Source organism: Pelodiscus sinensis, chromosome 23 (assembly GCF_052426305.1).
Source record: "Pelodiscus sinensis isolate ZL-2025 chromosome 23, ASM5242630v1, whole genome shotgun sequence".
In the NCBI taxonomy this organism is placed as follows: domain Eukaryota; kingdom Metazoa; phylum Chordata; order Testudines; family Trionychidae; genus Pelodiscus; species Pelodiscus sinensis.
In genome coordinates this window covers 12,391,102-12,405,695 of record NC_143074.1, presented here as the reverse complement: position 1 = coordinate 12,405,695, position 14,594 = coordinate 12,391,102, and the positions used below count along the sequence as shown (strand labels likewise).

The 14,594-nt window shown below is 47.9% G+C and overlaps 2 protein-coding genes across 17 annotated transcripts in view; one reads left to right on the top strand and one right to left on the bottom strand.

The window, feature by feature from the left end:
• The window catches only part of MIGA2 (mitoguardin 2), a 39,649-nt gene extending 32,628 nt beyond the window's left edge, over positions 1 to 7,021 (bottom strand). For 2 of the 11 annotated variants that reach the window (XM_075905203.2, XM_075905209.2), the window contains exon 1: positions 6,820 to 7,017. The gene's annotated coding sequence lies outside the window, so the exon portion shown is untranslated. Of the gene's footprint in view, positions 1 to 1,063; positions 3,844 to 6,313; positions 6,679 to 6,728 lie in introns of those variants that run through there. The other 9 variants (XM_075905208.2, XM_075905204.2, XM_075905210.2 and 6 more) reach the window with 9 other exon arrangements.
• Positions 7,022 to 7,349: 328 nt separating this feature from the next.
• Positions 7,350 to 14,594, top strand: part of SH3GLB2 (SH3 domain containing GRB2 like, endophilin B2) — a 43,958-nt gene continuing 36,713 nt past the window's right edge. For 2 of the 6 annotated variants that reach the window (XM_075905214.2, XM_006119059.5), the window contains exon 1: positions 7,356 to 7,581. In XM_075905214.2, the coding sequence (XP_075761329.1) occupies positions 7,519 to 7,581 (63 nt within the window). In that variant the 5' untranslated portion in view covers positions 7,356 to 7,518. Of the gene's footprint in view, positions 7,582 to 8,138; positions 8,297 to 14,594 lie in introns of those variants that run through there. The other 4 variants (XM_006119057.5, XM_006119061.5, XM_006119064.5 and 1 more) reach the window with 4 other exon arrangements.

The following is a 14,594-nucleotide window of genomic DNA, read 5'->3' as shown; positions in this document are numbered from 1 at the left end:
TTTTAACTTTGGAGACAATCCTCTCCTCTCAGGACATACTGCTGCTGATGAGGAGGAGGGCACTTCTGGTGCGTTCACATTTGTAACCATGCTACAAGTAGGCTAAGGGAATGATGTTTTATCTGTGGTGGCCACTCTGCCTACACATCAAGGGCTCCCTAGAACCACTTGTTAATGTGCGTGGAGATGGAGCAGGAATCCTCCCTGCACGGCTCCATAAAACTCTCATAGGGTGCATCTACACAGCAGCCTTACCTCAAAATTAAGCTACGCAATTTGCATAGCACAAATTGTGTAGTTTATTTTGAGGTAATTTCGAAATAGCTTATTTTTAAATTAACTAAAGCGCTATTCTGAAACGCCCCTTAACTCTTGTGCAATGAGGTTTAAAGGGACAAAGGATTAGCGAGCCCGTTATATTTTGATATAACAGGCTTGCTCTTAACATACAGAATAGCTATTTTGGGATACCAGAGGTATCCTGAAATAGTTCCACGGTGTAGATGTAGCCATAGAGGTACTCTTTCATCCTTCTCACAAGGATCCTAAGGAGGCCTGCCTTGTTCTGTCCTACATGGTAGGACACCTTTCTACACCAACCCAGCAGTAAGTGATCTGGCATCATTGTAGCACAAAGCATGGCAGCATAAGGTCCAGGTTTCTGGCCACATTCAGTCAGCATCAGCTCCTTATCTTTCTGAGTGATTCAGAGAAGACTGATATTATGCATGGTAACCTGCATGAAGCAAAGGAAGGTTTGTAATTGGGAACACTAAGACAATACACCTCTATTTGCTCATCCACAAGAAGCATGGTTTGCAGACTGTGAGAGTCCTTCTGCCACCACACCCGGGCCAGTTTCCCCTCCCTCCCTCCACCACCCAAAACAGGTCGACATGGGAAGGGAAAGTTGCACTGTCCCAGCAAAGACGAGAACACATGGTGACCACATGAGCCCCTGCCACCATGCCTGAGCCCAATGTGATCATGGCCTTCCTTTGCAAACGCAGATGCATGCCTAGCTGTGAGAGGGGAAACAAAAGAACACCAAACTTTTGCTTACCATGCCTGCTCCCAAACAGAGTCCAGACTTCAGATCTCTGTGTTGTGCCTGCCTGTTAACTGCTTGAAAATATAACTTTGACCTTGTACATAACACATGCCTATTGTTTAGGATAGACTTCTTCCATAATAAAAGATTAGCTTCTGCATTCTACAATGTATCTTCTCCAAAGTCTGCCCTTCACTCTTTTAGTTACAGCCTGTACAACAGTTTGTATGTTGCCCACTCCCCCTGTTCCTCCAGTGGTTTGGCTATTACAGACCAGAAGACAGACAAAACTTACTCAGGATGCCACGTTTAATGAGCAAATTCAACTGCCTGCAGCATCAGGGCACAATTACATGGAGAACAATACTGACGGCAATACGAATGGAGCATGAGGAGAGAAATGTGCTCAGGGAACATGAACACAAGACCCAGGATGAAATCTTGAGGTGCATGGGGCAGCAAACAGAGCTGGTAGAGGCACAGGAGAAGTATCTGGAGCACATGCTGGAACATCTCGTGCTGAACCACCTGCCCTCCTACCAACTTCCATAGCATCCTCTCCGAGGCACTCTAGACTGTGGGGGATTGGGGAGCAGTCAAGGACAGCCTTGCACTCACCTCTTTGGGATGTCTCCCGGAACAGAAAGCTGTCATTCCCACAGCCACAGCTGTGATTGCTGTGCTGAACAAGGGGATTGTAATACTCCACTTGCTCTTGCTCCCTCCCTGAGCTCCTTTTTGGTCTTTGTGCCCCGTGTTTCCCAAATACAAATGCATGGATTTCTGAACAGCAGGATCTTTATTGCTTGCGTTATGTGCGTGTGATGGTGGTGGGGTTACAGCCAATATATTTAACCTTGTTAAGAGCAGTATACATGACTGTCATATCACTGTCTAGTCATTCACAAAATTGGATTTCAAAGCTTCTTGGATTTACAGTACCCCTCGATATGCTCTGTTATTTCCCTGGTGTCTAGCTGCTCATAGTTAGTGGCTAGGTGATTTGCCTCCATCCACCCCTTCCCAAGAAATCCCCCCCCTTGCTTTTACAGATATTATGGAGCACACAACAAGCTGCCACAGCAATGGGAATGTTCTCGCTGTGGTCTAGCATAGTCAATAAACTTCAAAACCTTCCCTTTAAATGTCAAAAAGCACATTCTACCACCATTCTGCACTTGCTTAACCTGTAGTTGAACTGCTCCTTACTGCTGCCCAGGCTACCTGTGTGGCTTCATGAGCCACGAGCACAAAGGGTAGGCCGGGCTACCAAGGATAACTATTGTCATTTCAATGTCTCCAATGTTAATTTTCCAGTCTGTGAAGAAAGTTCCACCTTAAAGCTTTCTGAAGAGACCAGAGTTTCTAAACATGTGCATGTCATGCACCTTTCCTGACCATCCCACATTAATGTCAGTGAAACAGACCTTGTGATCCACTAGTGCCTGCAACACCACTGAGAAGCACCCTTTGTAGTTGATGTACTCTTTGGCAAAAAGGTCAGGTGCCAAGATAGGGATGTGCATTCCATCTGTCACCTCACCACAGTTGGGGAATCCCATAATGGCAAATCCATTTTTCCTGCGTGTCCACAGAGTCACTGTGCTTCCTAGCAGAAGGGTATTGGTTGCCTTGGCTACTTGGATCACAACAGTTCCCACTGTAGATTTACCCACTCTGAATTAATTCCCAACTTTATAACTGATAGCAGTCTGGTGTTGTAAGCTTCCACAAGGCTATGGCCACTTGCTTCTTAACTGTCAGAGCAGATTTAATTCTGGTATTGCTGTGCTTGGGGGAAGGAAGAGGGGGAAGAAGCAATGCACATAGTTGGGATGTGAAAGGTTAACTGGTTAATCTGTAAGAATCATGTTTTGGATTATGCTTACCAGTTCTGGTTAACAATTAATTGCTGGGGCCCGTCACAGACAGGGGCTGCTCCAGTCATTCGGAGCAACCCCTGTCCAGGAAGACCTGGGCACCCTGCAGGCAGGGGCTGCTCCAGCATCCAGAGCCCAGGCACCCTGAGGCAGGGGCTTCTCCCTCTCTGTCTGCAGAGAGCCTGGGTGCTCCCACAGGCAGGGACTGCTCTGGCCAGTCTGGAGCAGCCCCTGTCTGCGGTGGGGGAGCCACTGCAGTGGGGGAGCCAACATAATGTTTAACTGGTTAACCAATTAAATGGGATTTTACATCCCTATCGCACAGTTCAATTAAAGTGGCCTTACGCATGTGAAAGTTTTGCAGCCACTGCTGGTCATCCCATATCTGCATCATTATGTGGTCCCACCAGTCTGTGTGTGTCTCACGGGACCAGAACCAGCGTTCCACTTTGTCAACATGATCAACTGACACCAGCATATGTCCATTGCTCCAGTCAGCAGTTTCTCATACATCTGTGTGCATTCTTCCTCGCTCCGGTGGCTCCTGGCTAGCTCTGGGACATACCACAGCAAAACGTGTGAGGTGTTTGCAATGCTTGCCACAGAAGTTTGAAGTTCAATGGGGTCCATGCTTGCTCTGATTTGGAGTCTACACAGATACCCAGGAAAAAATGGTGCAAAAAAATTGTTTTCCGTTGTTTTTAAGCAGATGAAGGGAAGGAGGAGAGAAGTGCACTAAGGGAGGCTGACAACATGTACCCAGAACCACCTGCTACAATATTTCTGTCCCATCAGGCACTGGGAGCCTAATCTAGAATGTAACAGAGCAGCAGGAATTGTGGGATAGCTTTCAAAGTCGAAGGTAGCCCCATCCTACTGGGGATGGATTTGGTCAACCTCAAGCACACGTGAGGATATGTTGTATCTTCAACTTTCCAAAATCAGGTTCTTTAAAAAAAAAAAAAAAAAAAAAAAGACCTAATACATTTGACCTAATCTCATAGCGTAGACATGGATTTACAGACAGTGATGTCTGTCTCTCAAATGAAACAAGGATTAAAAGTCAAAGTCCAGGTAGCTGTGGGCCTTTGCGACCCCAAAGATTTTTTGACTAGGTCAATCATCTAGTCTACAAGGGACAAGGAAGTATGTAGGCTGACTGGCTTTTATGGTAGCTCAGGGTCAATTGGTTTAAATACAGTTTTGCTGGCCAATGTGGACAGCAGCGAAGTCACCTTGCAACCAGACTGAAGCAAAGCTACATGTTTGTTTATGTTTTAATAGAATAGAACTATAACACTTTCTGGCCACATCCACAATGCTCAGCCACCCACCAGTTCAACCACAGCCCAGTTTAAACTGGGCTTAAGTACAGTTGTAGACAAAATAACTTGGAACAAGAATTGTTCAGCCAGCACTTATAACCAAAATGTGTTAGATGTTATAGCCTTGGTCTGTGTAGCTGGACTAAATCATGGTCTATTTATTCCTTGTTTAGCCCCACCATACTGACAAGCCAAACTTGTCATATTTTAAACCAACTCAGTAAAACAATTCCTAGTCCATAGTAATCAGATCCAATAACCTAGACATAAAGTCCTGGAGCCTGCAGGATGCGGCCAATCAGATGAGGCTGAGTTATACATAAGCCCAGCTTTTATATGCAGTTGAAAGGGAGAAGTAGGAAGGGTTTAGAACAGGGCTACTCAACTTTGGAAGCCCAGGAGCCACAATGATACTAACAGCACATGCCAAGCAACTTAAGTGTGGTTGCATATACATGCAAATATATATGCAAATAGCTTATTTCATACAGAGGCATGAATACAAAGATTAAGGCAAGGCTACACAGCAGACAGGCCCCATTTAAGTCAGTTCTGCTGATATTAATAAAATGCAATATTTACCCAATTTCCAACCATATGACAGCACTTTTAATGAGCAACAGTAGTCCAGGAATTTAACTACAACAACACATATCAACAGAAGACTATTATATTGACTACTTTTTTGTTTTGGCTCCCATCCGCAGGCCACAAACAAACAGGCCGCATGTTAAGTAGCCTTGGTCTAGAATATACAAGTCCAAACAGAACATTTTCCCATGACAACAGAACAATTTTGTATTAAATATAAAATTTAGTCAATATACAGATTGAGAAACCAGCTTGAGAATTCTAATACATGCAGGACTGGAGTACATGCATCACCTAATCCTCAAAAAATGAAGTTTACAGGATCTTTCGAAACAGGTCATTTCTGTTGAAAGATCCCCGTCTTGACCGCGGGTTTTTTTCTTCCGAAAAGCAGCTTGTCAAAAAAAAGTTGTGGCCACCATTATGTAAATGAAGCACAGGAAATTCAAATCCCGGCTTTATTTACAGTTTCAATATGTCTAATTTACATCCCTTTATCAAAAAAGGGATGTAGTTTAGACATACCCAGAATGATGTCTTTCTATAGCAATCCAGCCTGCAAGTTATCAAAGCATGGATTGCCTTCACTGCATTGCCTCAGACAGCACAAGCTGAAGCGCAGTGGTGGTACTTGGACTGTAAAAGAAAAATCTATTTGGAACAGCACAATATGACCTTCAAATGGCAAAATTAGATAGAAAAGAACACCAAAAATACTGATAGCAGCAACAAAAAACAATAAATGGAGCACAAGTGTAACAACAGTCTGAAGGGCAACAGCATGTAATAAGACCAACAAAAACTCTTACTATTCTCAAACTTTAAAAAATTATCAGATACCCAACTTTGGAGGCTGATGACACAAGACAATAGCAACACATATTGTTTCAATTATATTAACAGAGAAAGCATAAGCAACAATGTGTAGGTCAGTTCTTTCCTTTTGTCTGGGACTCTCCTGAAATGCTGTTAAGTTAACAAACACAGTATACCTTATCCATCGCTCCTGGGTTATAAGTTTAAAGCAATTAATTAGCTTTTTGAGAAAATTAAGAATGTTTAAGGGTCAGGTCTTTTGGAATTACTTTTTTTAAAAATAGTTTGTTATACCATTGTACAAATGTAAGGTGATTTAATTGATTATTTCCATTACTGCAGGATGCTGAATTTAATTATTTATAAACACAAATTTAAAACTGATACAAAGCAAACTATTTCCAGTGCTACACTGAGTCAGGTACTACAGAAACCACTTCTGATCATGCCTGAGGTGCTCCAACACAAACCTGAGCATAGGTACCTAGTTACTTCTCCCATCACAAATTCTCATAAGCTCTGGAGGAAGAGGGGGCATCTCTCTCTGTGCTTTATTATGAGCCCCACTCTGAGAACGTAACTCTAACCTGCCGTCAGTGTTGTACAGACGCTGCTCCAAACCTCCTCCCCCCCCAGTGCCAGGAAACTACCTTTCTGGCTCCAGAATCAATCCTATGGTGCAACGTGCTCACTTCTCCGCCTGATTAAGACACCCAACTCCCCCAAAGCCTCTGCACCGAACCTTGCCTCCTCACCACGCCCGCAGCAGCACAAACCCTGCCATGCCAGTGCAAGGCAGCCCTTCCTGGAGCTGCTCCAGGATACACCCCAGCCCGGTGCAGCCCCAGTCCTAGGGCGCACCCCATGCTGGCCAGCCCCCTCCCTCAGGCAATAAAGCCAGATAGAGACAGCTGTCCGGGAGGGGGGCAGGGAGGTGCCCTGCTGGGGAGCTGCTCGAACCCAGCCCGGGGCTGTTCATCCAGCCTGTGCCTCTCGCCTCTCGGCTCCAGCGAGCCTGGCACCATCCCGCCCCCCCTACAGCAGAGAGACAATAGCACTCCCCACCCCGCAGATGGAAGAGTCCGCATTCCCCAGAACGCCGGACGCTACCACCTCCAACAGGTGGAGCCCGCAGCCCTGGCTGAGCCTCTCTCACCCCGCCGCGTCCCATGGCTTCGGAAGGGCAGCGTCTCCTTCCCCTGCGCGCCGTAGCCTAGCCTGATTGCCCCTCGCGGGGGAGGACCGCGTAGGAAGCCGTCCTCTGCCAGCCAATCAGAAGAGCCGGCTTTCTAAGGCGGACCTATGATCTGACGCCCCTGGCCTGCGCTGTGACAGCAGCGAGGGCGGTTGAGCAGCAAAGAGCAATATTCCCCAACGTCGAGGAGGAGCAGGAGGGAGTTCATGTCCGTATCGATTGTTTGTGATTGGCAGGCTAAGAAGGAAAGGGGCGGAGCTACTCTTAAAGGGGACGCATCAACTAACGGCATTCTCGGGGGCCGTAGTTTTCTCTTTACCTCAGAACTAGGGGCCCAGAAAGCAGCCCCTAGGACTCCCGCCCTGCGTTCGTGGGCTCAGCCTGGGCCTGCACGAAGCTACCACGGCACAATAGTGAGGCCTCTCCCACGGGGGGGGTGGGGGTGGAGGAACATCCGTGTGCCTTCCCCTTTAACAGGCAGTCGCGAGGATGCTAGAGGGCGCCGATGGGCCCTATAAAGAGGCGGGTGCGCTAACACGGGCTCGGCTTAGCGCTACTTTCCCCTGGCTGTCCGGCTGCTGTGGCTGGGGCGGAGCAGCGCGGCGGGCAGGGTGGCTGCGGAGCGGCGGGGAGCCGGGCTCCGGCTGCGCGCGCGCCGAGATGGATTTCAACATGAAGAAGCTGGCCTCGGACGCGGGGGTCTTCTTCAGCCGCGCCGTGCAGGTGCGGGCGGGGCGGGGGGCTCTTTCCGTGCTGCCTGCTCCCTCCGGGGGCCGCTCTGGCCGTGCCCTGGGTTTTCCTCCGTGGCGCTCCCATCGGGCCGCTCCGCGAGGGTCTGAGGGCGAGGAGAGTCCCAGCTGGGATTCTCCTCAGCGTCATCCCCTCCGGGAGGGGCCCTTAGCACGGGCGGGGGGGTGAGGGGATGTAGGCTGTTGCCGCAGCCGCTCCCTTGGCGGGAGCCCCCAGTGCGCGTGGGGGGCGAAGCAGGCTGGTAACTCGGCTCCTGCCGGGGAGCGAGCCGTGAGGCTGAGCCCCCGCCTGAGTGCGGAGAGCCGGGGGCGCTCGGCTCCGTCGCTGCCGCGTATCTGGGTTATGGCTGCAGCCAGGGAGTTGCTCGTGTGGAGTCGCTTCTCTCGTTACCCTTCTGCTCCCGGGGATTCGGCTCCCGCGAGCCCGTGACGCTGTTCTGGCCTGCGGAACGTGCCGCGTATGTGGGGCGCTATGACCGTGGGCTTTTCGCTCTCCCCGGGGCTGCCACGTAGGACCCCGCTCTTAGTAAGAGCCCGAACTAGAAATGCGGGAGTGAGGGAGGAGAGAAGTAGGGGCCGTAAAGCCCCCGAGCCCCGGTATCAGCTTTGCACTGTGAACATTGTTCTCGCTTCCTATGGCTTTCGGGGGAGACTGCTCCTCCGTCATCGTAATAGGCATCTGGAATAAGGTAGGGGAGACTTGTCCTGTTGGTCTCCACCACTCGCTGTCATAACAGTCTCTCAAAGACCTCTGTGGGTGCATTGAAGGGATATGGTGATGCCCTGTTGCCTATGGGAGTATTGCAATGGTTGAGAGCACTGGAGGGGGAAGCTAGTCAGCTGGTAGGCCCTCTCCTATCTATGCCCTCCTAAACCAAGTACGAATTCACTTAAAAACAAACCAGTCCTACTAGCCAAATACACCAAGAGGTGTTGGAATTACAATTCATCTGCAAGTTCAGTTATACTAATGGCTTCAATCGTGATGAGGGATGGTTGGGACAGCCTAACATTCAAAGAAGATGCAAACAGCTCTGTGTAGATTCCTGTGTTAGAAAGGGTACTATCTATTGACTTTGATTCTTATCTGCTTCGTTTTAACTACCCAATCTTCAGGTATTCACTGATTCCCAGTTCTGCCTTTCTGTTTTTTCCCTTGGCTATTTCCATAACCTCTGTTCCTTGTTTCCTGCTTCCCTTTCTCCCCCCCCCCCCCTCCCCTTCTCCCCTATTTTATTTTGGGTCTGCACATCCTAAACTCGAGTTTCCGGTCATCTGAAGAAGTGGGTTTTGCCCACAAAAGCTCATGATGCCATCTACATGTTTTGTTAGTCTATAAAGTGCTACCAGACCACTTAAGTATATCCTGTACAGACTAACTTGGCTACCCCCTAAAACTTCCAAATATGAATTAATTAGACCAATCTGTTTCTGCCCCTAAAGAGGGTGCATCTTTCTTTCGCTTCGCTTGAATGCCAGCAAAATAGGACAGGGAAGGTAGCCTCCATCTAGCATGTCTGATGATTGTTCTGTCTAAAGCTACTTTGAACTACTGCATGTAGGAGGGGTGGTGGTTGGACTGTCCTGTCTGCTTCAAGCAGGCAAGAAGAAGAATTCCCTCTTCTTCCAAAGTAAAAGCAGCTTGAAACAAACTCTTGAAGGCTGGTGCCCTCCTTTGGTATGATCGTGGGTCTCAGATTCATGGACAGTAAATGGTTAGTACAGGAACATATGGATGAAAATTGAATGTATTCCTTTCTCTATTATGGAATTGCTTGTTCGGTACTCCCTACTAAGTTAGCCTACTAGTCGCTTTGTTGCTGTTTCTCAAACTGTTATCCTGCCTTTTTAATGTGTTCCATCCTGGTAATGGGGTACTCAGAACTTAGCATCGTTGCAGGTATACCAGAGTCCTATAATGCATGTAAAGCATTATGACTTTTTTGCATGGAAGGCATTATAGAAAGGCAAATGACGTACAGAGCAATGAAGAGATAATAGTGGGAGTTAAGAACAGTGAAGTTCACAGTTTCTTTGCTCGGCTTGTGTTCCATATCTGAGTTGTAACTCAGCTCCTTGAATGAAGTATAGGTACAGAATACAAAGCTTTGTAAAGTGTCGTGAATGATGAACAACCTGGGAGGGTGGAGAAGGGTCAAAGTACACACAGACCCCTTTGGTAGCAGGAGGCAGCAAGCTGCTGCCTTGTTTGACAAGCTTAATAAGCCAAAATTCTGTTGTCCATGTGGTACCTGGAAATTTGCAAGGCATTTTAGAGCTCACATTTTAAATAGAGGTGGATTGGAAAAAAAGGATGGCAGACCAAGAGGGAGGAGGAAGGGAAGGTGACTAGCTGTAACTTGAGTGGATTTGGATGTACTACAGTGCAATATTTGTTAGATCATAGCTCTTGAGAAGCTTTAGCATTCCAATTACTGTCTTAACTATAACCGTGGAATGTGGCAGAATAGGTGAGTTTTGCTGCAGATCCTTGGAGAGCAATTTGAAAGCAAAGCAAGGTTGTCTGAAGTAAAAAGGCGATCCCTGCTCTTGAAGCCATGCTAGTCCTGTTAGGATATTAGACCGTCTTCCATACAAGAGGTCAATAGTGGAAGCCTGAAAGTACCCTTCTGGGAACTCAGAACTATGCCTGACTTCCCTTGTTAGGGCTGTGGCATGCATTGGTCCTGAGGTGACTGAAATGTGGTCTAGCTTTGGCAAACTAGATTTAGTATTTGCCTCCTAGCACATTTCCAGAGAGGTTCTTAGTTGAACAAAATCTGGTTCTATGAGGGTGCCCAGTTGCACGACCCTAGTCAGTGTAGAACAGTGGTGGGCAAATACTGGCCCACAGGCAAGATCCAGTTCACTGGTACATGTGCTTGCACAAAGTGCCTGTACCTGCAGAGGTCTGCCAGGAGTTTACCCTGTTGAATTGCTGCTGTTTTATTGCCCACCCCGATGTAGTAGGTAGTAAGATTCCATTTTTTTGACTAGCTTCAACTCAGTTATTTGAAACTTCCATCTTCCCTTCTCAAAGGCTATAGCTAGCACATGGAGGGGTGAGGGGCGGGGTCTGTGGAACTTTCTGGTCTTAAGACAATTCTGATGTAGGGCCTGGACTTGTTCTATCTTCCAACTTGGAGGAGGTTGGATAGTAATGGTATAGACTCCTTCTTGGCTGTCTCAACAGGAGTATGCGTGCAGTGGTGTAGTTGTATTGATCCCAGGATATAAGGTAAAGTGGGTGAGGTAATATCTTTTATTGGACAAACTTCTGTTAATGAGAGAGGCAAGATGTCAAGCTTACGAAGAGTTATTCATCAAGTCAACAGAAGAATGCAGGCTCTTCAAGAAGCTAGTCTATTGTGAGCATGTCTTCTCTTTTATAGCAATGAGTCAGATGCCAGTGGAAGAGAAATAGTTACTTCAGGTACAGAATAAGGAGCAGATGGAGAGCTTAACAATACTGTTCTCATGCAAATGACCTTAACAAAAGGAAAGAAGAAATGCTGGAAAGATATGGCATGTTTGGATTTGGAAGGCCTTATAAAGATCACTTATCAAAGACTTGCACAAGGTGTAGGAAGAAGCCAGCCTAGGGATGAGCAGCTCTTCACATCAGTGATGGGGTAGAGGGGGGCGGTTTTGGTAGAGAGGAATTTATAAATAGTTTCTCTTGGCTACTACGCCCACTTAATATCAACTTGCATGTGAATATTCACATTAATTACAGGCAAATTAAAAGAAACAAAGCAGCATTGTTTAGGACAATTACTAGGGGAGACTCTCTGGGGTTTTGGTAGGTGGGAGAGGATAGGGTTAGTTGAACGATGCTAATTAAAAAAAAATTCCCCTGAAATGTACGAATGTGACTAGTCCCATTTGGGCTGTGTCCTAGCAGAGTCCTGGTATTTGGATTAAAAAGCTAGTCACAACACTGGCACCATGAAGCAGAAGTCTGACAGGCAGATATGTACACCTACAAAAGGCTAAATGGTTGCTGGAGGAGATAGTATGTGACTTTCTGTCAGTCTCTTTTGTTTTTTGTTTTCCCTGTTTTGTTGGGATCAGGGGAATGGAAGGGAGAGCAGATCGGTAGCTGCCCTTTTTTTTTCAGCACAGCAGACTTCCCCGGGGAAGGGACTCTGAGTTGGCTGGACTAATACTCTTAATTAAAAAAACAACTAGATTGCTTTCTGCTGCTCTAGGCATTTATCAAATAATGTTTCTGGAAATGCAGTGGCTGGTAGGAAAATGCACTAGTCATTATGCACAAGGGACTGAATAGTCGGTTAACCTCATGAATTGTCGATTTACTTGACTGTTCTGTAGTCCCTGGGGTGGGGCTGGCAGCCAGTGTGTTCTGGCCCCACTTCTGAGGTGGTCTCAGAGGTAGCAGCCCGGGGGGCCAGGCAGGAGCTGGTCTGAGGGGAGCCAGTTTAAAACCAGCTCCCCTTGTGGACTGGCTGCCTGCCATCCCATGATGCTGCCTCTAATAGAGGGAAAATGCAGGACAATGTAGCACTTTAAAGACTAACAAGATGGTTTATTAGATGATGAGCTTTCGTGGGCCAGACCCACTTCCTCAGATCAAATAGTGGAAGAAAGTAGTCACAACCATATATACCAAAGGATACAATTTAAAAAAATGAACAAATATGAAAAGGACAAATAGAGGGAGCAGCATGGCATGGCAGCAGCCCCTGTCCGGAGGAAAGGGGCCTGAGCTCCCAGACCTGGTGTGAGCCAGATATGAGCCAGGCTGTGTGCCTGTCTGGCTGCAGCAGGGGTAGGTCCTGGACCCAACATGAGCAAGGACTGAGCCCGGTTGCTGGCCAGCCTGCTAAAGAATTGGCTGGCAGGGGAGGGGCTACATGTAGTCTCTAGTATTAACATAAGCTTTTGCTTATCAGGTAATAGATTACATCAGCATTTCTCAAACTGTGGGTCGTGACCCCCAAGGGCATTGTGACCAACTTACGGGGGGAGGGGTCGCAGCTGGATCTGGTGTGGCTTTTTTGCATTTTTCTCACCGGCATCTCCGGACAGTCTGTGCTCCCTCCGGTCAATTTTCCCATGCTGCATCTGGCAAGGGAGTGAGGAGTGCTGCAGAATCTAGTGAAGGGAGGGGAGGGGGCAGTTGCAAGGCACCACGCTAGGGGGGTGCCGGGCTGGGTGGGAGCAGAGCACACGTTGCTCTGGCCCACCTGACCAGCCGAGACTGGCAACTGGCCACATGATGCTTCCCCTGCAAGCTGCCAGCTGAGGCAGCAGGGCCGGGGGTAGAAGCAGATACTTTAAAAGTAAGATTCTTCTGTGCCTGGCTCTGGGGCGGGGCGGGGCGGGGATGGGGGTGGAGGTGCAAGATTTAATTGGAGCCAGGCTCCAGATGCTGATGCCTGCCTGAGGGAGTGGGGGGAGAGTGCACTGGGATGGGGGTGGGGGTGGGAGGCCTGCCTGGGGGGCACACAAATTTAATTAGCATATTAGGGGGTTGTGATATCAGTTTGAGAACCCCTGGGTTACATTATTACATTCCTACTATGCTATCACTCAGTCCTGGGTGTTACAGGCTGTTTGGCTGCTAGTGAACATCTGTCCAGACAGTGGAGCTTAACTCTTTCTTAAAATCTCCATCCCCTACTAGAATATGGGAAAGGAACTTGGTAACATGCTACATTAAGGGTGCCAGTTGTTCGGTTTTCACATTACAGGCACAACAATTCCTATCTGACCCTGCATCAATCCAAGCATGTTTTTCAATCTTCTGTAAAAAGTCTGGCCTCCTGGCAGTCAGCTGAGCTCAACCAATGGTGAACTTTCACTGGGCCCTGTCTATTACAACAGGTACCTGAACTCCTGGACCCCTGCTGGTAGACAAAGCTGTTTGCCTTGTGCCCTAAAGCAGGGAGGGCTTGGGAAATGTATGGTACAGATGGAGCTGTGGGCCCAAGCTCCTGCAAGTGCAAGCAGAGGTGGCCACAAGTGTTGAGGCTGTGCAGCATCTTGTCCGAAGAGGTAAATTACATGACAGTTAGTCCCCTCCTTGGCATCTTGTTTTGTGTTGCATCTTGGGTAAGTCTTTTCCTTCCTCGCCTTCACGATAAGGCAACGTTCATTGAGCCACATTTGGCTGTTATGTTGCGTTTTAGAAAGACAGCGGAGGAGGCATCGACTAGATGTTAGCATCTATGCTGAATCTCGGGAAAGTGACTTGCTCCGCTGACCTTGTCCTGGAGTAGGAGGCTGAAGACTAGTGGAAGGCAGCTGCTAGCAATGGGGTTCCTTGCTCAAATGTCTCAAGAGCTCTGTGGCAGTGCCTTTCCCTGCTGAGTGGGAGCCCGTTTTGTCACTGCATGCCCCATTACTTTCACTGCACAGTCCAGAAGGGCTCCCTGACTGCAGAGCCAAGTGTGATCTTATTCTGCCGGAGTGCAGAGCAGTATACTGTGCTGGTTATGTAATAGGTAAGACTGCTACAGTTTGACTAAGGCTTCAGTTTGAAAAGCAATAAACCAACTCACACTGCAGCATAATCAAGTATCACTCAGCTCCATAAAAAGGGCTTGTCACATAATGCGTCATGTTTTGCCTATAACACATCTGTCATCCTACTCCCTTTAAAATATAATTCCTGAGCATGCCAGTCCCATAAGCTTGCTAGCAGTGCCCATGGTGGGAATCCAGTGATAACAGCTCTGCTACTAATGGTGGAGGACCCTAAAAGTGCAGCCCCTTGTAGTTCTGCACTGTCTTTGCTGGTCATAAGGCCTGGTGCTGTTATGGAGTTGTACCACAGTCTGTGCTGTGCCCCACCACCACCATTGTCCACCAGATGAGTTGTATTGACTAGTCTGAGCTCTTCTGATCCTGAGGCTGGATGCAGGGCATTGGGGTTTTGGAGGACACTTTGGATGTGGGGAAGAGGCAGACTTGTGGCGGGTCATGCTCTGTGGCTCAGTTTGCTGATAAATCTTAAAACAG